Genomic DNA, 20,979 nt, shown 5'->3' with positions numbered 1-20,979 from the left:
CTACTGACCAGAATAATGATGAATCTCATTCCTTCATCTTTTATTCGATTAATCAGAGCAGGAAGTCCTGCAAAGTTTGGGCTGAGAGTAAAGTCTAACTTCCGGTTCATGTAATCAATGTCTGTATATTGTACATCCTGCAATAAGTGAAAACAAGACACAGAAAAGGTTAGAAATTATTTTAGACGTCAAAGGCGTAATGAACTTTAGAAAGATTGGATTAACTTCAGAATGTTCAAATGGTAACATCTGGGGTTCTTATTTTTTTCTGAATTAGTTTGCCTAACTAATATTTAAAACACAACAATCAAAGTAAAAGAAGTGTTGCCTTGAACAAAGGTAAAATGGCAAAATGCTGTATTTTAAAGCAAAGATATTGGGTTAGATTCATCGGTATGTTCTGCATATTCACCCATATTATAAATGTTGTGGATTTGCACCAGGAAGATGTTGGCTCAAAATATTTATATAGAGGCACAATTTAAGATTTGAAGGAAGCACCGTTTTCCATGTACATGTTTTTACAATGTTCTTATACAGCAGCTAATAAAGTTAAGTAAAGAGAGATATAAATTGGGGCTTTCTCTCATGCAGGGAGAATGCCATGAAAACAAAATGGTATGGTGCAACAGTAGTGCCAGAATTGTCATTTTAGACACGGTGGAAAAATTTTATGGTCCTTTAACTTAAGCAGTAGTTTGTGCTGTTAGCTCCTGACGTCAAGAATTCAATCCTGTAAATAAACTGACTGGGGTTATTGTTACGAGTGGGGGCTATGCATAAATGGAGATGAACTGCTGTAGCCCTCTGACATTTGGGATAAACTTCCCTGCCCAGAAGAAGTGTATAACCCATGCTAACATCAGTAGCTATTTATCTGACTCTAGGCCTTGTCTTCTCTTGGACAATATGATGTGTTCTTAACTCAGATTATTTAATTCAAGTTAACTAATACTAGATAAACTCATAGTGAAGACCATAACAAGACCCACCACCAGATTTCTACCCCAGCTACAGGAAGCTCTGCAATTTGTAGTTTCCACACATTAGGTGGAAGTAAACCACTGGCCACCAACAGAGTGTAAATTGAGTTAAGAACACACAATGGCTTTTTTAAAAAAAGATGCATCCCCTAGTGACCACATATAGAGGTTTATGAGTTTGCTACTTTCTCTAAGATAATGTGCTTGGTCCTTTAATTCAAAAAGTAGAGGCTCATGCTTTTAGATCCAGAGACGTGGGTTCCATCCTTACAGACTACTTGAAAAGTACAAATGGGGGCCCGTAATGGGATATGACCTACTGTGGACTTCATCCAATTTCTGCTCTTACATGAAACCTTAACAGTGATCTCAGCAATGTTAAGGAAGAATAATTTTCCAAATGAATGTATTCTGACAGCCAGATGCACGGATACAGGGAATATGAGGCTACTATTAAGGTTCTGCATGAGGGCACAATATGGATAAAGTTAGAGAATGTGTTGCTCTTCAGAATCTGTAGGAGATGGAAGCAAACGCCTTATGGTATGTTGGACAACCTTATCAACACTGTTGGAGGTGATGGGAAAGTGACAAGGAATGATACAGACTTTCCCCATAATGTCTGACTTTCATTCTTTCCAGGCTGAACAGCAAGAGTTGGTCCTGATAGGATTAAATTTAGTTTTTGTTTGGGCTAATGATAATGATATCTGTGAACAGGGCATAATGATTTCTCATTTCTTTTTCCCAAGAGAACAAACCTGTGATTAGAGAATTCAAATAACATCACTAATTATAACTGTAATCAACATACATAAGGTATCCGGGCTGCCTTCATTGCCTCGTACAGGTCAGAGACTTCTGTGTCGTTTTTGTATCCATAACGGCACAGCTGGAATCCTAAAGCCCAGTACGGTGGCATGACCGGTCGTCCAATCAGCTAACAACAGTAAAATAGGGGGGGGAGAAAACATTATTTAATCATGGTGATATGGAAAACAGGACAAAAATACAATTTATTTTAACATAATCAATCCTACTGCAGTGTATTCCTGAACAACAAGCTCTGGCGTTGGGCCCAACACCATGTAAAAGTCCAGAATTCCTCCGATAGTGCGATATGTCAGAGCAGGAGTTGGCTGGAATGTGACATCTGAAAACCCAGAAAGTGAAAGCAGAAAGTGAATGTTTAGATAATCCACTCTTAAGGAAAAGGACATAATGTATGAAAACACTTCAGGAATAAAAAAAATTGTGTGATTTTTTTTTTTTTTTTTTTTTTTACCCATTGCATTGCTGTTAAGCAAGAGGACTCCATGAGCATTTCCATCATTTTCCAGGCCCATGTAAAAGGGATGTAAACCATAGGAATTCAATTTGTACTGCAAAAACAAGAAAAAGAAGTTATGGTTTCACTTTGGAGGTGAACATATTTGTGAACATTCTACTGGCAAGTAAACGGTCTAATATTCCTAAATGACTACTGATAAATCCACTCTCATAAAATACCTTTCCCACATTTTAAATTTTAAGAACTTTTCTTGTACTGTATGGATACATTCAAATGGCCTTTTGACATTTCTGTTTTATACAAAAAGTTCTAAAGGTGTAATTGTAAAGGTCAGGAGAGTACAGCTATGTAGGTAGAAGACAGCAAGATATATCATCATTAGACTGATGAAGAAGCATATAAAGGAGAGAAACATGTAACAGTCTATAACATGACCCACACATGTATTTTCCTATCACACATTTTTAACAATGACAGCTCAGCAGTTTACAACTAGAAAACCAATGAAGTGGAAAGAGAGTGGCCCATGGAATAACTTCAAAAGTTATTTCTCCTCCCTTGGTATCCTGCTGTTAATTGATTGATCTTGTTAGACTGACCTAACATTTGGTAAAGCAACCCACATCCTTTCATGTATTTATACCTGCTCCTATATCTTTTACTTCATACATCTGATGAAGTGGGTTCTAGCCCATGAAAGCTTATGCCCAAATAAATTTGTTAGTCTCTAAAGTCAGGCTGAGTTAGTGATCAGTCTTAGTCGTTTTACATATGTGTATAGAAATTACTATTTACATTTGAGGCCCCAGACAGACCCACTTCTCTTTCTGTTTGCAGGTAGAAGCCCTACCCGGGCACACTTCTACATCTTCTCAGAGAGTGGGGCCACCTTGGGCAGCAGCCCCAGACTATGAACTTGGAAGAGTGGACATTTTTGTACCCCTTTAACCCAGAAAAGATCACCCAGGATTATGTCCAAGTCCTCCAGCATTTAGTCACATTTATAGGAGCAGCCTTACAGTGATATGAGGCTGGCTCCATCTGAGCTCATGCCTGCTCTGCTCACAGGGAGATCTGACAATTGCCTTCTCCTTGCTCCCTGCTTCTTGCTGCTGACATCTTGGTGCCTCAGGGTGGCCCACGTAGTGCGGGGCTGTTGGGATTGCAGGACCTGGTACTAACCCATCTCACTCTTGGAGGTGGAACCATTGTGCTTATGTTCCTCACCATTTCTGCCCCAATCTCACTTGCTTTCACAATTGCTGGGCACCCTCCTGCAATTCCCATTAAAGCCAATGAGAGCTCCGAGCATCCAGCATCGCAGGAAACCTGGCCAAAATCTATATTTTAACTAGGCGTGTGAGAGTGATTGTCTATGGGTTGCTCTCCCTCTCCTTGTCCTCTCTACACAAGCCAAATTTCCAAAGGGGATAAAACGGCTGCCAAGACATGTCTATATGAACTATTAAAACCACAATATTTCAGGCTAGAAGTGTATTTCACAAAGTGGCCTTCAACAAAATAATCAAACCTTGACAAGTTAATAAAAGTTAAATTTCCAGAACTTGGGAAGGATGAGAGAAAATTGGCAAAAAGTACTGCCAAAAATAGTTCTCCAATTCTGCTCAGCTCTTGTAGAAACCAACATACACCTCAGAAACAGAGGAATTGACATGACATAGATAAGATCAGTGGCCCATATAGCCTGCTATCCCATCTCCAGATGTGGTAAATATTACATGCTTCAGAGAAAAGTGCAATTAATCCAAAATGGAATAACCTGTTTCAAGAGAAGTTTTTTTCCAAACCCCAAGTTACCTGATAGGAACTTAACTGTTACTAAACTGAGTTTTGGTTTGTTGTAATGATAATGATATCTGTGAACAGGGCATATCATACACCAATATTACTGCCTGCATTATTTTAAAACAAAATATACTACAGTCACCCTGGAAAAAACTCAAAGTCATGTGTACCAAGAACATCATTGCTGCTTAGGAAAGAATCTAATTCAAACTTCATCTCTACTTACACCAGGGGACTGGTCCTTCGTAAACATTCCCCAGGTGTTCCAGTTCATATCACGCCGAAACGTAGCGTGTTCAGTTTCACCAAATCCATAGACATACTCTGATGGAAGACGGGTAGAAATCTGAATGAACATGTCGCTAAAGGTGAAGCCAGGTACTTGAGAATCCCAACTGAAAGAGAAGAATTACCCAACTTTCATCAGTAAAGAGCTGGAAAGATACACAAATATCAACAGTGGCTGAGAATTTTGAAAGTTACAGAGAATATTTGGTGTATTAGCCATGTATTTGCTTTTATTAATGAAGTGCAGGATGACTGTTTAATCTGCTAGAAGACTATCTGTGTCAGAGTGCAAGGAAGTTGGGTATTATTGAATACACTCTGGAATTTAGTTAAAATGAACACTAAATATGTATTCAGAAGTTTCTTAGAACTGAAGGAAACTTTAATTAATCTATATATTAATTTCAATGGTAGTGATGTTTTTAAACCCAGTGTATTGTATGCTTAGTAATGATGGGACGTGGGGAAGCAAAAGAGATGTTAGAGAGACTGATGATCTGATTGAGGTGGAACTTCAGACATAAACAAGGTGTGACCTAAAAGAAACTTTATCTTTGTGAAATGTCTTAAAAGGGGGCTTGGCTAACAGTGTCTGAAGCTCACCCTTTTGGCAGATTGTACCTGACTGCTACCAGAAACACTATATTCACTGATAGCATCAATTATAAGGATGTTGTTGCTCAAAGATCAAAGGGGGAGACCATCAAACAGGACAAAACTAATTTCATGCAGTGGATCAGAGACAGCAGGGCACATGCAAATGAGGACTTTTAAGAATTGATTTCAGAGTAGCAGCCATGTTAGTCTGTATCCACAAAAAGAAAAGGAGGACTTGTGGCACCTTAGAGACTAACAAATTTATTTGAGCATAACCAGTCGGAGAACACTTCAATCTCTTTGGTCACTGGATTACAGACCTAAAAGTGGCAATTCTTCAACAAAAAAACTTCAAAAACAGACTCCAACGAGAGACTGCTGAATTGGAATTAATTTGCAAACTGGACACAATTAACTTAGGCTTCAATAAAGACTGGGAGTAGATGGGTCATTACACAAAGTAAAATTATTTCCCCATGTTTATTCCTCCCCCCTGCTGTTCCTCAGAGTTTCTTGTCAACTGCTGGAAATGGCCCACCTTGATTATCACTTGATTATCAGGGTTTTTTCCCCCCCCCCCGCTCTCCTGCTGGTAATAGCTCACCATACCTGATCACAGTGTGTACGGTAACACCCATTGTTTCATGTTCTCTGTGTATATAAATCTCCCCACTGTATTTTCCACTGAACGCATCCGATGAAGTGAGCTGTAGCTCACAAAAGCTTATGCTCAAATAAATTTGTTCGTCTCTAAGGTGCCACAAGTCCTCCTTTTTTTTTAAGAACTGAGGCATCAAGAGATGCGAAAAGACAGAAAACCCCATCTACCAGTGGATGTATCACAGAGATGGAGGCTAAGTGCCCCCTTAGAAAACTGATGAGAAAACCATGAGATTTCAAATATAGCAGGTAATCTCATATATGCGTAATGTCTGGATTCCTTGGTGACAACTGGTGAGACTCAGTTCCGACTGAGAGCCTTTTCCATTTCATGGATAAGTAGCTCTGGTTGTGCCCTTCCTGCTGCACACCAACATGGCTTGGACATCCTGAGAGCAAACTCCTTCCTCACTGCCAGTCATCCAAATAAGGAAATATCTGAATGCCTAAATGTTGAAGATGAGCTGCCACTACTGCCATAAACACCCTCAGGACATGTGTTAGGCTGACAGGCATATTGCCTACCACGAATTAAAGATACTTTCTGTGGCTAGGAAGGATGTATCCTGCAGCCGGAGGGCAACGTACTAATCCCCCACCTTCAAGGAAGGGATAACAGATGATAGGGGAACCATTCTTTTCTTTGTTCTCTTGGTTAATCTGTTAAACTTTCTTAGATCTTAGATCTAGAAATCTACATTTCTCATCCAAAACAGGCTTTGGAGCCCTGGCACCCGGAGAGGCACTCCTTGTGGAGGAATGCTCTGCTCTCATGGTCAGAGGCAGGCTCTTAAGAGGGACACGGTGCTTTTTCAGGAAGACTAACTAAAGACAGGAATTCCTTGGTTTCTTCATCCTCGTGGGGAAAGAGGAACAGATAGGACATTTGTTCCCCACTTGTCCCTCTCCTAAACGAATTAGGCAACATTTGAAACTCTCAATGACAGCTGTGCATGTGGAACACAGATGTTTTGGCTTTTTTTGCCATGCAAAAATCCCCTGGATTTAAACCATGAGCTAACTAACTAAACTGTAACTATACGAAGTGAACTAGAAGTATGCAAAAATCAGAAAATCTCTTTTACAGATGGCTAAGTGAGGCTCAAGAGCGACAGAGAACTCTCCAGCTCTCACCACAGATGGTATAAAGGAACTGAGAGGGAAGTGGCAGTCATGTCCCTTTTATGCCCTCAGGTCCATGCACGAGAAGGGCAGGGGCACACATACTGACTAATGGTACTGCTGGCAGAAGTCTCATACGCAAGTGCATTGGGTGCACATACGCCTACAGTGAAATGGACACTCAAAGGAGAATGTTTAGCTATCACTCAAAGGAGAATGTTTAGCTATCTTCATTTGGTTTAAGCCACAGCTCCAACATCAGTGGGATAGCCTCTCTTTTCAGCTAGGTATCAGCTCAGAATCAGCATCTGTAAACCACATTCTTTTTGTTCTGAATTTGATTAGAGAATGAGTATGATATTTTGCAATCGATTTAGTTCTTAGTGAGAATTAATTGCTCTGGAAGCTCTTGAGGATGTTATCACTGATGTAATAATGTTCCCTCTAAGGATATGTCTACACTGGAGCTTCAGGTGTGATTTCCGGCTCAGACAGACATACCTGTGCTAGTTCTCATCAAGCTAGCATGATAAAACTACAAGTGTAGCCGCAGCGATGCCAGCAACGGGACAGGTTAGCTGCCCGAGTACATACCTAGTGTTTCAGATGGGATTGTACTCAAGGCAGTTAGGCTATTCCACCTTTATAGGTGCCACGGCGAAGCCAGTACTCAGGGATTTCCACCAAACATACAAGTTAAAATTAAAATGTCATCTATAGCAAACAAAGTTTTCACTTACATAATTGTTCCGGTGCTTTTGCGCCTAATCTGGATACCAAATGGATTGTTCTTAATGGTCACTTCATAGAGTCGACCTGCTTCTGTACTTGTTGGAGTACTAGGGAGAAATAGTGGTACTGGAACTTCATATCTTTTATTGTTGGCATCATAAACCTATGAAAAGAAAGGCAGTGGTCTTGAAGGTGTAATACATAAGACCTGCTTCTTGCAACTGTAGTTTTAAATAAAAGTTCTCCTTAGTCAAAGAGAAATAAAAAATTATTTCTGTGTGTGGTCATGTTCAAGAATGTAAGTAAATATCATAGGGAAAGTAACAACAACCATTATAGTTGTGGTCCCTGCACTCGACAACAAATAGGACCTAAATTCTGGGGCTTTTTTTTCCTGGATTTTGTGGCAATGTGTGGCTGCTTCCTTTACATATGAAAAACACAATCAACCAGCACAGTAGCCTTTGTGTTGTTTATTTTGATGTTAAATTCACAGTTTATTTATGCTGCCTCTACATTTTTAGTTTTCAATATGCCAGAAAATTTCTGCACTGGCCTTCAATAACTGCATTGTAGACAATGTCAGGGGCCAGTCTGGAGGTTTTGGCTGCTAAGTAGTGGATAGTTGGAGGCTGGCGGAAGTGGGAAGTGGGAGGTAGCTTGTGATTGTGGGATAAAGCACTTTAGCAGGACTTTCTGCTAAAATAATCAATGACAGTTAATTGTCACCTGAAGATTTCAGGCTTAACTCACTAAGAGTATTAGGGCAGTGTTAAGAGATAGACCTCTATAGAGATTAGAATACCTTTATTAATAATAATTAATAATTAATTCTTATAATATTGGTTTATTACAATTTGCCTGCTCTGTTAACTGAATATTAAAAGGTACTTACAATTATTGTTATTCCCATCATGCTTAGAAAATGCAATACCACCTGCTTATATTTTGGTTACATCTGTTATTAAGTGAAATGTAAGGCTAATTCCGGGAGGCTTCCGCTTCCTGTCAGCTAGTGACAAGCTCCCAAAATGTCAAAAATGATACCTCTCTCGGCCATAAAACATCCAAACATCTTTTATACAAGCTCAGACATGCAACTTTTATAACTTATGTATTGCTTAACTATTTATACTATTTTCTTTTATGCTATATTTTCAATTTGTGTTTGTATCTAACTGGTAGTTATTCTTAAGTGTTTACATTGAATATTTGATGAGAGACTAATTGCCAATGTACTGAACATGGGCCCGTTGTAAATCTAGGATACACAGGGTCCAAAAGAAACAGCCACACATGCTTGTTTCAGAGAACAAGACACCAGCATAACACACTGGTAAAACAATCTCAAGAGAACAAACTTGGTAAGATATGTTTTAGAAAGAGGCCTGACTTAAAAAGAATGTAAGGATATTCCTGTTCAGGAGCAAAACTTAGGGATCCTTACTAGGAGCCCTAAAATCATAAAAGCGGGTTTTTCTTTATGCCCCTTTGCAAGTAAAAACCTCCAGATTACTTCTGCTAAAGAATTTGCTCACGGAAAGTAATTTCCTTTATTATCACTCTAAAGCCCTCAACGTTTAAGAAAAACATGAAAGGTTGGAAAATATTTGGTAGAAGACCTTTCTTACCTCTAAATTCATGTTTTGGGTTAAAAGTGAATACCTTGGTTTTGACTTAAAGACTGAGATGACAAGCATTTAGAGATATGTATTTGCAAATATGTTATAAAAATACAAAGCTCCCAACATAATAATCTCCTAATACCATTGCTATATACATGGTAAGATGGTATATGTATTAACATAGAGTTCAACGACCTTTCCACAACTAGTTACTAATACAAGCAAACATTTGAGTGTACCATTTTTATATTAATTGGGGCATTGATTAATGAGTATTCTAATGAAACTTGGCTTTCATTAAGACTGAATTCAGATCTTTATCATATCCTACAAAGACACAGTACATTTTGCACAGGGATTTTCAGTACTTGGTTAATTCTGTTGAGCAGTTTCTCACTCCTTGAGTAGTCTCACGGATTTCAACTGGATGAGTGCTGGATGAGTGCTCACTGGAGAGTGAGGTGCTACTCAGTCTGAGTAAGAATCTGGCCCAATGAAAGGAGTCGCAGAACATGATACTACTCAGCCTGATTAAAGGCAGCAGAATTAAGCTAGTAGAATGTTCAGCTAAGGAAGACGATGCTGCACATGTGTTGAACTGTGAAAAGTAAGTGGCTGCAGAGTCCTTGCTCAAGCTCTTGTTCACCTTACATAATGTACAGGAGTCCACTCTCAATCCCTGTGTCCTTTATAAGGTAAACAAATAGGAGCCATCTCTGAGGCACCTTATGCGGGTTACACCTGTGGATGCTGATTTCTCACAGCTTGAACTGGTTCTTCATGTATTATTACCTCAGTGCTTAGATAAAACCCTGCACATCTATGTTCATCATTGGTGTTTGTTGAAACTTAGGTAGCTCAACTAACACACTGAGCTGTCTGAAAAGAGCTTACTGAGAAAAAAAACCCAAAGAGGTGAGAATAAGCACTATGGAACCTCACACCACTTCTAGTATTCAACATGTCCACATTACATATGGAATAGGTCAAATGGATCAGGAATCAGCATGTCATGCTACTGCAACAGTACGAAACAATGCAGTGTGTGATCCACTTATTTGCACAGCAAGCCATCATTAGCAGTTTAGAGAAAACGTGATCACTCTCTTTGAATGATAAGACAAAATAAAATGAAATAGTCTCTAGAACGGTGGTTCTCAACCAGGGTAAGCGTATCCCTGGGGATACGCAGGCGGGACATCAACTCTTCTAGATATTTGCCTAGTTTTACAACAGGCTACATAAAAAGTACTAACCAACTCAGTAAAACTAAAATTTCATACTGACAATGACATGTTTATACTGCTCTATATACTGTACATGGAAATGTAAGTATAATATTTATATTCCAACTGATTTATGTTATAATTATACAGTAAAATAAGAAAGTAAGCAATTTTTCAATAATAGTGTGCTGTGACGCTTTTGTGTTTGTATGTCTGATTTTGAAAGCAAGTAGATTTTAAGTGAACTGGAACAGGACAAATCAGACTTCTGAAAGGGGTGCAGTAGTCTGGAAAGGTTGAGAGCCACTTCTCTAGAAGGAGGCAGGTATGTAGTTGCTCCCAGAAAGATGAATCTGATGGGGAGCCCCGGAGCACCAGGGTTTCAAATGTGGCGGCCTTTACATAGGCCATTCAAAAGATGGGTCAATTCTTATTCTCTCCTACTCTCCTCTGTAGCCATGTATGGTCTAGTCACATTTCAGCTCAGTAAAAATGAAAAAGTATCACCATCACCAATCTCAGCATAGATTGTCTCAACAGATTCAGACTGAAATTACCTTGAACTGCAACATGTTGTTGTCATGATATTTCACTTCCAAGCGAAGTGTGTTGATAGCGGGAGAACGATCCCTATAGCGGTCAGGGATACTAAGATTTCTGGAGAGGTCAGCTGTAAGACCCGAAGCGGTGTTTTGAATATTACTGACAGAATAGCCATAATTACTTGGGTAGTAACATGATGGCACAAGGGAGTTAGAGGCAACCTGAAAAACATATTGCAGATTAGAAAACAGTAAATGAGATCATTCATTTTAATAACAGTAAAAGACAATTCCAGAAAAATCCCATTTTTAACAGGTAACTCATGAACAACTGCTTGGAAAGGTGACTGCAACAATGCTGAACAGTGTGAAAACGAACCCTAACAAAGAACACAATGATTTATGCAATTAAGATCAGAGAAAACTTCCCGTCATTACAGTGGGGTCTGTTGGAGGAGGACACCCCATTGAGTTGACAATTTCAATGCAGAGAATTTAAGTAAGTTTAGAAATACGAAGAAAGAACTTCCTGGGATTTAGTTATGATTCATCATCACTTATTTACATTTAAAAAACATCAGAGCTTGATAACTTTATCTTTCCTTTTCTTAAGTGTATTTTTAATAGAAGCATCTCTCATTTGTTTATAAAATGATATTATATTAGCAGTGGCAAGGAATGCTGCATTTAATGCAGGTGCTTAGCAGTCACTATTCTAAATCCGCCTGTCAAATTCCTTGTCTTTTTCTGATATTTTCATTTTCAGAGTGAGATTTTTTTCTTGCTTTGTGTATGCCCAGAGGGTTTTTCTCTGTCTGAAATCTTTTGATAAGCAAGCCTACCTTTTATTGAATACACGAATGGGGGAAAAATACACTTTTTCTCACCATTAAAAAGAAAAATTATGACAACAAGAAAAACTCTTGCAACTTCCTCTGAACAGGTATACAATCAAACATTGTTTGAGAGGTGAAATCAAGCATACATCAAGAAGCACTAAATGACACGAAGTGCCTTTTGTTCTTCAGGAGGAAATGGCTGGGAATTCACCTTATTTCCTTACTAATTTCATTGACTGAGCATACCGACAAGATCTTTTCACTGAGGACTCAATCTTACTTCCATTAGAATCTACTGAAATCTTTGCCTGGCACACAGATTACCATTGTCCTCCTTATCCTAACCAACCTTGGAATCAAACAGCTAAAAAGAAGGATGGGAAAGAGAGAAAAATAGAATAGGGATGAAGTGACACTTGAGAAGGTACTAAGTGTAGAAACTTTAGGTTCACATCTTCGGAGTTACTCAAGACTCAGCTTTGGGGGTGCTGATGTCAGCCGATTTCCTCTTTATGTTTGGTCTTTTCAGATGAGGAAAAAGAGAGCCCAATGGCAAAATGGCAAAAGCCTGAGTCCCAATAGTGGTGGTGATGCTTAAAGTGGTAAGGATGATTAATTCTGCCTTCCATGCATAAGCAAGCTGCCAAGTGATCCTCTGAGAGACAATGTCCCAAAATAGGTGGCAACCTTGATCCATAGAGTCAGACTTATTTTCATCACTCAAACATTTTGTTGTGTTGCTAAAACAATTCTGCAAGTTCATCAAATACTTAAAAACCCTAGTCAGCAACTCTTTTAGTTTAGATAAATTAAGTTAGTGTCATTAAAGCAGTGTCCTTATTTCTTGCTTCACACAAATCATTTCTGCTTACCTGCCAGATACAGCCACGAGCAGTACAATTTTCTTGTGATGCACCTGAGTCAGGATAACAGTTAAATTTTTCATTGTCTTCAACCAGTGACTCCTGTGAAGACCAGTCAACTGAGTAGGGTTTCCCCAATTCAAGCTGAAGGCCAGTAATATGCAGGAGCTTTGAACAGAAACAAAAAAACAACAAATCTACCTGAGGCCGTTGCATTTTTCAGCTCTCGCACTATCTGTGACTTATTTTAACATGGCACTGATTTTGAATTCCAAACTATGGGCTTCCCAGGGACCCTGTAAAGATCAGGATCCTGCTCTTTCTTTTTAAAAGCTTGGAGTCCATTCTGATTTCACCTGTGCACAGGAATTTCTGCTTTCCCATCCAAGGAATGATAGCACAGCTAAATATGATAGATTTTTTTGTATGTTTCAGGCGCAAGGCAGAAAGGCAAGAGACTTAATAAAAGATACAGTTTTGTAGAAAGCCTTGGGAATAAGCTGGGGGTGGGGATAACCTTGCATTTTTCCATCAGAAGAGTGGAAACCCTAAAAGCAGCTACAGGAGTTATGTTTATATTTGAAAGGCAGTTCAGAGGAACGTGTCTTGAAGATCACCATGATACTCAGGATTTGTTTCAATTGCATTTAGGAGTGCTTGACTCAATTATTATTTATAGTTAATACTGACTTCTTCCCCATAATTATACATATGACAGAGTCACAGGGGAGATTTGTTAGTCCTGGGACATCTTTTTATTATTTTATGAGACAGTAAGAAACGTGTTGGATATTTCACAAAAACATGCAGGGTCAAATCATGGCCCATTGGGAGTTTTGCCAATGGCTTTAGTGGAGCAAAGACTTAACCCATAGAGGTAGGGTCTTTGCCCTGAACTGCATATAGCCTATATTTGACAAAACACAACAAAAAAGGTTTACAGTTATACAGGGGCAGGCGAAGGGTGGAGGAAGGAAATGGGTGGCAAGAACAGAACCATCTAGCTTCTCAGTAAGTACTTGTTGGAGATGCTATATTCCCTCTCAGTTCTCTTCGGGCATAAATAAGCTTTTAGGAGGGTTGAAAAAAAATCAAATACTCAGAGTTAGGAATTTCCAAAGATTAAGGATTTTACTGCAGCAATAACTTAGCCATATTGCACATACGCTCTGTCATATTTTCTTTTCCTGTTTGCCCTGTCAAATTGAAACCTTGTTTGATTACATTTTGTATTATTTACTAAACATCATACAACAATTCCAGGTTGTTTGATTTCTCAATGCAAATATTTCATTAGTGGTACATTTTTGAATTTATTAAAAAATATAGGACTTAATATTGCAACTGAGATCTGATTCAATGCCAAGTTTAAGGAAGAAAGGTTATATTATTTGGCAGATGGCTTAATACCCTTGAATTAGCTGCTTACCTCTTTTGTAGCATCATAGCTGACATTATGGAGAGATGGAACTGTCACGCCATTTTGTTTTACTGTAACAGCTAAAGGTCCTCTGACAACTCCCAAAATTTTAATTTCATCAAATTTTAAATTGTTTGGGTCAGTGTATCCATTGTTCAAAACCTTAATCTCTAAAACACTCTGAAAAGACAACAAAATATATTAGATTCATATTGTCTCAACTTGCCATCACATTGACTATGACATCTAAACGTGTCTTGAAGTATGATCGTTTATCCCTGATTATCAGACTAAAAATCATGCAGTTCCTTCTTTCCAGGCCCACTTATGTGTTTCTTATGTTGGATGGCTATGCAACAGGTACCTACCTGTATGTAACACACATATGCATCAAAATGTAGCTTCTCCGCGTAGGACTAAATATTAAGGGGGAAAGCAGAAGGAGCATTTTCCTCTTCCCTTCTGTACATTCACAGAGGGCAGCCACAACCGCAGTCCTCCCTTAAGTGTACACTGCTCCTTGCTAGGGATCCCTATTGAAAAACCAACCCCAAAGCAGCATGGAAGCAGCAGGGCCTTGGGCTCTCCTTTCCTCCTCACACACCAGCTGGAGAAAGAAACACTTGGTACACCCTTGTGAGAAGTGGAGCAGTAAACGCACGTGCAGAGCACCAGGAGGCATTGCTGCTCCAGCTGGGTCAGATTGCACGCACGCCACTAAGGAGACTATCGGAGAGCTAGAGGTTTAATTTCTAGCTTGGGTAGACGTATCCACCCTGCTGTGCTCTGACTGAGCTAGTGTGTTGAAAGTGGCAGCATAGTTGCTGCTGAGACTGCATGGGCAGCAGGACAGGTTAGCGATCCCAAGCACAGTCCTCTATCAAACCTAGGTCCATACTCTGGGCAGCTAGCCCCTCCCTCAGCCTGTGCAGCTGCAGCTAAGACAGCTATTCAGAGTGTATTAACACCATCAGAGCTAGCAGAGGGGTGTCTACCCGAGCTGGAAATCACTCCTCCAGCTCCAGTATACACATGCTTTTAATACAGTCTGTAATAACAGGTAAAATCCAGATCCAAAGGTGAGGGAAGGCTTGGAACATCAGTAACCTCAAGTTCTTGATTAATTTCAGTGTAATTATAGATCTATTTACTTCCCTTTTGTTTTCTTCCAAGGAGGAAGAATGACCAGTTAGGGTACTAGCCTGGGATCTGAGAGATCTAGGTTCATTCCCTGCTCTGCCACGGACATCTGTATGTAAATAGCTCATTCACTTTTCAGGCAATCATTAATCAGGCAAAATTCTTGTTGAAATCAGTGGGCCAAATCCTGGGCTCCTCTGTGCAATTACAGCCTTGCACAAGGTGACAAAGAACTCCCTTGTCTCGGAGGGAGTGTGTACAGATCACTATCCCTGCTCCAGAGCTGTTCAGCCCTGCAAACCAGCGTGGAGGGGGTCTGAGTTGTGTAACTACACGTCCCCTCCCCACCACATATGGGTTGAATTGTGCCTCAGATAATGCTAGAAAGGAGCCATCTCTGTACTCTGGAAGTGCAGGGTTAGCAATTTTGTCTGGTCCTTCAGGTTATGTGAGGGAAGATTCCATAAGTCATTTCACCCCCTGCATTATGAATTACCGCTACAACAGCAGCAAACAATAAAAACTGGCATATGAATGTAGGGGCTGGCATATTACCTGAAAGCACCGAGAACTTTTTTTTAAAATGTGACTATATTTCAAGTTGGATGAGTTCCTTTATATACATTTGCTTTTCTCTATACCACAGGGAATTTGTAGATGTGTGTGTTTAATGGCATGTTGCTTTTAAAAATATGCATGAGATGATGAGCTATAATGTACTCATTTAAATAGATTGGTAAAATGACAGCGAAAGTGCAGCTGACAAAATGGTACTATTAGCCTTCATGTTACTTTGATTTCTGCATATGTAAATGTTTAAGTTTTGCAAATAAATTTTATGAAATATAGATTCACTATCAAACAGAGTATTTAAAATAGCTTCACAATACTTCTTAAATATGTATTTATTACAATTTATTCATATAAAATATAGCATGTTAAATGCAATTACAGACAATCTCAATACAACAGCTTATCTCACTCCCATTTCTACACCACCACCCCCGGAAACTACAAGTGTTCAGAACTGGGATGTTGATATAGCTCACTGTAGAGTGAGACCAGCTGTGACATTAGGAACCATGATCTGGGTTTGGATTGTGAACCAAACTTTCTCTTTGAAAGTCTGAGTGTAATCAATTCTGGCCTGAGCCCACCACTAAATATAAGGTAAAAGATATAAAGATCTCTGTTATAACACCCAAAGTTAAGGAAATTACCCCATGTTTACATCTGAGTTTGCTGAACACTAATTTATGAACACCAATCGTAATCTGAGGAACAATTAGGAAAGCAATAGATAATGAAACAATAAATATCATAATACCATTGTGTAAATCCATGGAACACCCACCCACATCTTGAACACTGCATGGTGATCTGGTTGCCCAGTCTCAAAAAAGATGTATTAGAATTGGAAAAGGAACAGAGAAGGGCAACAAAAATGATTAAGGGTGTGGAACAGCTTGCATAAAAGGAGAGATTAAAAAGATCAGGGCTGTTCACTTTGGAAAAGAGATGACTAAAGGTATGTGGCAGTGGGGAGGGAGGGGAATATGACAGGTCTATAAAATCATGAACAGTGTGGAGAAAATCAATAAGGAAGCGTTAATAACCCCTATACATAACACAAGAACAAGATGTCACCCGATACCCACCTGACTTGCATTAAATGTTTCTAACAGATAAGCACCCTGTTCATATGCATCTGTAATGAGAAAGCAGTAGAGTAAAAGGTATCCCACTATAATTTTCTTTTGGTGAATATTCATGACCATTTAAAACAAAAATTATTCTAAATATATTTCTGGTATTAATGTGTAAAACATGCTACTGTTTCCATAATAAACACACTTAGAACCCTCAATGGAAACATATGTTGTTTAAGTCAGAGAAAAAGCTCTAAAAGTTTTCTGTTTCTAAAGTCAACATTCAAAATCTTAACAAAAAAAAGTGGTACAAATGTTCAAAACCTGGTTTGACTATTTTTAAGTATCAGCTGTGCCAAATGAAATTCAATTTATTTGGTTTATTCTGTCCCAGGTTACATATGGGTACATCATTATTAGTAAGACTGTCATTTAGTCATGGAGGTCGCGGAAGTCACAGAATCCGTGACTTCCAGCGGTCTCCGTGACTTCAGCTTGCGGTGATCGGGAGCTGCAGGGTCCCCCACCACCCGCTACCCCTGCCACCTCTGTTGCCCCCTCCCTGCTGCCACGGGTGGCAGGGGAACCCCCCAGCTCCCTGCTGCCGGGGGCAGCGGGGGAACCCTTTCAGCTCCTGACAGGTAACCCCCGAGCTCCCGGCTGCTGCAGCTGCAGGAGGTGGAGGGCAGCTCCGGGGTACTGCAGAGGAACCCAAACTCCTGGCCCCCATGGGTGGAGGGGAACCCTGAGCTCCCAGCCCCCACAGGAGATGCCTGGAGCTGCAGGCAGCAGGGATACCCCACAGCTCCAGCTGCTACAGACAGCTCCTAGTCCCTACAGCTGCCCCGCTTGAAGTACTGTGGGGTTCCACAGATCCCCATTTTGTATGGGGTATTTTAGTAAAAGTTATGGACAGGTCATGGCTTCTATTACTTTTTCTGTTTTTCCTGTGATCTGTCTGTTACTTTTACTAAAAATATCTGTGACAAAATCTTAGCCTTAATTATTAGCAGTAAGGGCAAGGGAAGACTGAGGCTGGATTAAGTACCTGGGTAGTTCCACTGACTTCAATGGGACTACTCATATAGTTATAGTGACATACATGCTTCTGGTACTTTCCTGGATTAAGACCTGAAGAGGATTCTTGGACCCTTTGGATCTGGGCCTGGTGATTGGAGGGGATCACACAGAACTGTGACTCAGTGAGAAACGAAGCAAGTGCTGGGAAAAAGGCTATTGGGGCCAGGGGAAGAGTGTGTCTGAAGGATGGGCACTGAAAGGAAGAATCTATTTGCAATAAGCAATAAGAATTAAAAAAAAGTTGTGGGGAAGACTATTTATTCCATGTTTGGGTGGGGCAAAGTTATGTAATGAAAGTTCCAAATTTCTATCCACCCCATTTGACAGAGGGAAAGAAGTTTAGTACGCACAGGGTCAGGTCAGTAAGTTCATATTTGACTGAGCGTCAATCAGCTTCTTATTTCTCCCTATATTTTGTAAAAGACTTTTGCATATCAGCGTTAATGTTCCCTTTGATAAGTCTCATGCTGTGGAGTTGGAGACCTCAAATCACAAGTAAAGCTAACAACTCTCTGAGAATCAGTACATAGGCTCCTGTTTCTCAGTCATCTCCCAAATGTCAGGGGAGGACTGCTCCTAATGCTTCAGACAGAGATTTAAGGATTTGTGAGCCTCCTTCGAGGCACATCAGCAATTCCCCACCTCCTACTTTATTCACTATCCATTTACACGTTACCATGATGGATAGGAATGTCTCTTTTGAAAACAACAGTGTCTATTTTCTCTATAAGCCTCAGATTGGGATCTAAACTACCACACGGTAATGCAGATAACCAGAGTCAGTGCAACTTCCTGATTTCTGAAAAACAGATCACTGAGAGATGGTTGAAGTGCACCTTGCAAGCTAGTTTAATTTAATTAAGCTATGATTAACTCTATGAACATAGTAAATAGTTCCAAATCCGAGTCACTCAAAGCTTGGCATACTTCAGTGCACCTCATAGCATGCTGACAGCACCCTGCGCACTTCTACTGAGATTGTTAAGGATGCCAAAGGAGCAATTGAAAGCTCAGAGGAGACTTATTGTGCATAGTGTGTGGTACACACCTGATATGATGGATATATTTTTAAAATTTACTAACACTAGGAAAATCAATTCAGACTTCTCACTTCATTCTTAACTCACATGGTTATATTTACCATAGATTTTGCAAAATTCTGAGGAAATAGCATGATCTCTCTTATTACACATACCAAACTAAGTCTAATGGCATAAGTTAAGGTGTAAAAAATTTGAATTCAGAAAGCAATAATGTTATAGGACTTTACTGAGACAAATCAATATTATTGTACTGTTCTATGGGTTTAACTTGACTTTTTGTTTTTCAAACACTGTTCTTTAGAGCTTTCCAGCTGTGGGCCCTGATCCTGAAATGTATAGCATACATATGGGAGAGACCCCCGTGCTCATATGGAGTTCCCTAACTTCAGTGGGGCTCTGAGCAGGTTCAGGTATCCACATATGCATGGTTAATAGGACAGCATTATCAGGATCTTAGTTATGACTAAGATCCTGCAAACACATGTATAGGTACATATATTCACATGTATAGTCCCATTGAATACAACAGTACTATGCACATGTATAAGTGTTTGCAAATTTGTTGTATATACTGAAATACACGTATCTACAAGTGTCTGCACATCAAATACTTTATAAAAATGACATTTTATACATTCAAACCTAAAAACTGTAGAAGGAAAAAAACTTTATGCAATTTAGGAAACTTTACTCTTGATGTAAGTAAATCTTCTCACTTCAATTTACTATTAAAACTTACCAATGCTCTTCCCATCATCCCAGTAAAGCTGACCTTGAGCGAACCCATTATCATCTAAAGCAACAGTAAGTCCCATTGAGTTTTGTCGGCTACCAAAAAAAAAAAAAAAAAAAATTTGTCAGCAAACACATTACTATTTGTCTATTTCTCCAGAGTCATAACTATTTAAGCTATATAGAAACATCCTTGGACTAGATTGGCTCTCTCTCCCCCCCTCTGTTTCTCTCATTTTCATCAACCATATGATCAATCGAATTCATCTCATACCTCACCTGCAATCTGTCCTCTAGGCCATTTTAACTGGGTCTTTAATGTTCCAAACCACTAAGCAGCTTTCAAAGAGCTCCCATTAAAATAAAATAAACCAGTTTTAACTTTTCCAGTTAATTTCATAGTACCTGTAAAAGGTATTATTAGCAGGGTCCTGCCATGGGATGATGTAACCTCCGCGGATATGAAGGTTGATATGTTCAAGAGGAGCTGATAGGTTATAGGACTGTCCCTTGAAACCAATATATTCCTCCTATAAAAAAAAATTGATTTCAACTGAGTTACTTCTAATTCATACTAATGTAAATGAACAAGGAAGGAGATCCTAAATATGTTAATTACTTTTTGCCACAGAAATATTGATTTAAATGTATAAATAGGGCTGTCATTTCCATGTTCTTCAAAATATGGAATAAAAATTTGAAAATAGTGGACTTTCAAGTGCAACAAAGTGGGGCACAGATCAAGGAGCTAAACCACAAAGTAATTGCAATTTTGGTGCCTTTTTTACCGCCTATTTGTCTCTCCAGCTTCTTTCTTCCCAGTCTTTTCCTGCCTCTGCAGAAGGCAGATGCAGCTAAAGCTGCCCCACTTCTGCTCTCTTGCCAAAGACCTCAGATAGAATAACTCAGGGATTAAAAATCAACAGAAGTATTTTGGGGCAAAAGGTGTTTGAGAATGTAACATGTTTGTGACTTTCAAACACCTGACCTTTTAGCTCACTCATAAGTAGGCGTTGGGTGAAAATTTTGTAACAAAGTTAAGTTACACTATGCTAACACACCATATTAGTGTGAACTTTTTGACCAGGTTTGCAAACCTGGGTGAATAGTTTGGAAGAATCGGAGAGAAAATTCAGGTCAGACCAGAGCCTTCCTAACTGTGCACACAAGTTCTGTTATCTCTCTATGGGGGAACCTGGTGGCTTGTAATCCCCACTCCTATCTTGACATCTACAGGGGCAGCTTGACGGTGACAAGTACCCTCAATTCCTATTGATGCTCAGTGGCTTACTGGATTGGATCCAAGGTCTAGAGCTTCATTTCCAAAATGATGTCATTTCC

General features: G+C 39.4%; 1 protein-coding gene across 2 annotated transcripts in view; it reads right to left on the bottom strand.

Moving 5' to 3' along the window:
* Nucleotides 1-20,979, bottom strand: part of SI (sucrase-isomaltase) — a 146,978-nt gene that overhangs the window by 27,212 nt on the left and 98,787 nt on the right. For both annotated transcript variants that reach the window (XM_075132141.1, XM_075132140.1), the window contains exons 44-55: nt 20,044-20,168; nt 19,646-19,734; nt 16,793-16,842; nt 14,004-14,174; nt 12,584-12,742; nt 10,888-11,094; nt 7,488-7,642; nt 4,307-4,475; nt 2,269-2,365; nt 2,024-2,136; nt 1,798-1,923; nt 9-137 (exon numbers count right to left, since the gene is read on the bottom strand). In XM_075132141.1, coding sequence (XP_074988242.1) covers nt 9-137; nt 1,798-1,923; nt 2,024-2,136; nt 2,269-2,365; nt 4,307-4,475; nt 7,488-7,642; nt 10,888-11,094; nt 12,584-12,742; nt 14,004-14,174; nt 16,793-16,842; nt 19,646-19,734; nt 20,044-20,168 — 1,590 coding nt within the window. The remainder of the gene's footprint in view (nt 1-8; nt 138-1,797; nt 1,924-2,023; nt 2,137-2,268; nt 2,366-4,306; nt 4,476-7,487; nt 7,643-10,887; nt 11,095-12,583; nt 12,743-14,003; nt 14,175-16,792; nt 16,843-19,645; nt 19,735-20,043; nt 20,169-20,979) is intronic.

The sequence above is a fragment of the Caretta caretta genome, chromosome 9, assembly GCF_965140235.1.
Source record: "Caretta caretta isolate rCarCar2 chromosome 9, rCarCar1.hap1, whole genome shotgun sequence".
Lineage (NCBI taxonomy): Eukaryota > Metazoa > Chordata > Testudines > Cheloniidae > Caretta > Caretta caretta.
The sequence above is the reverse complement of the archived record's forward strand: the minus strand, read 5'-3'. Positions and strand labels throughout refer to the sequence as shown.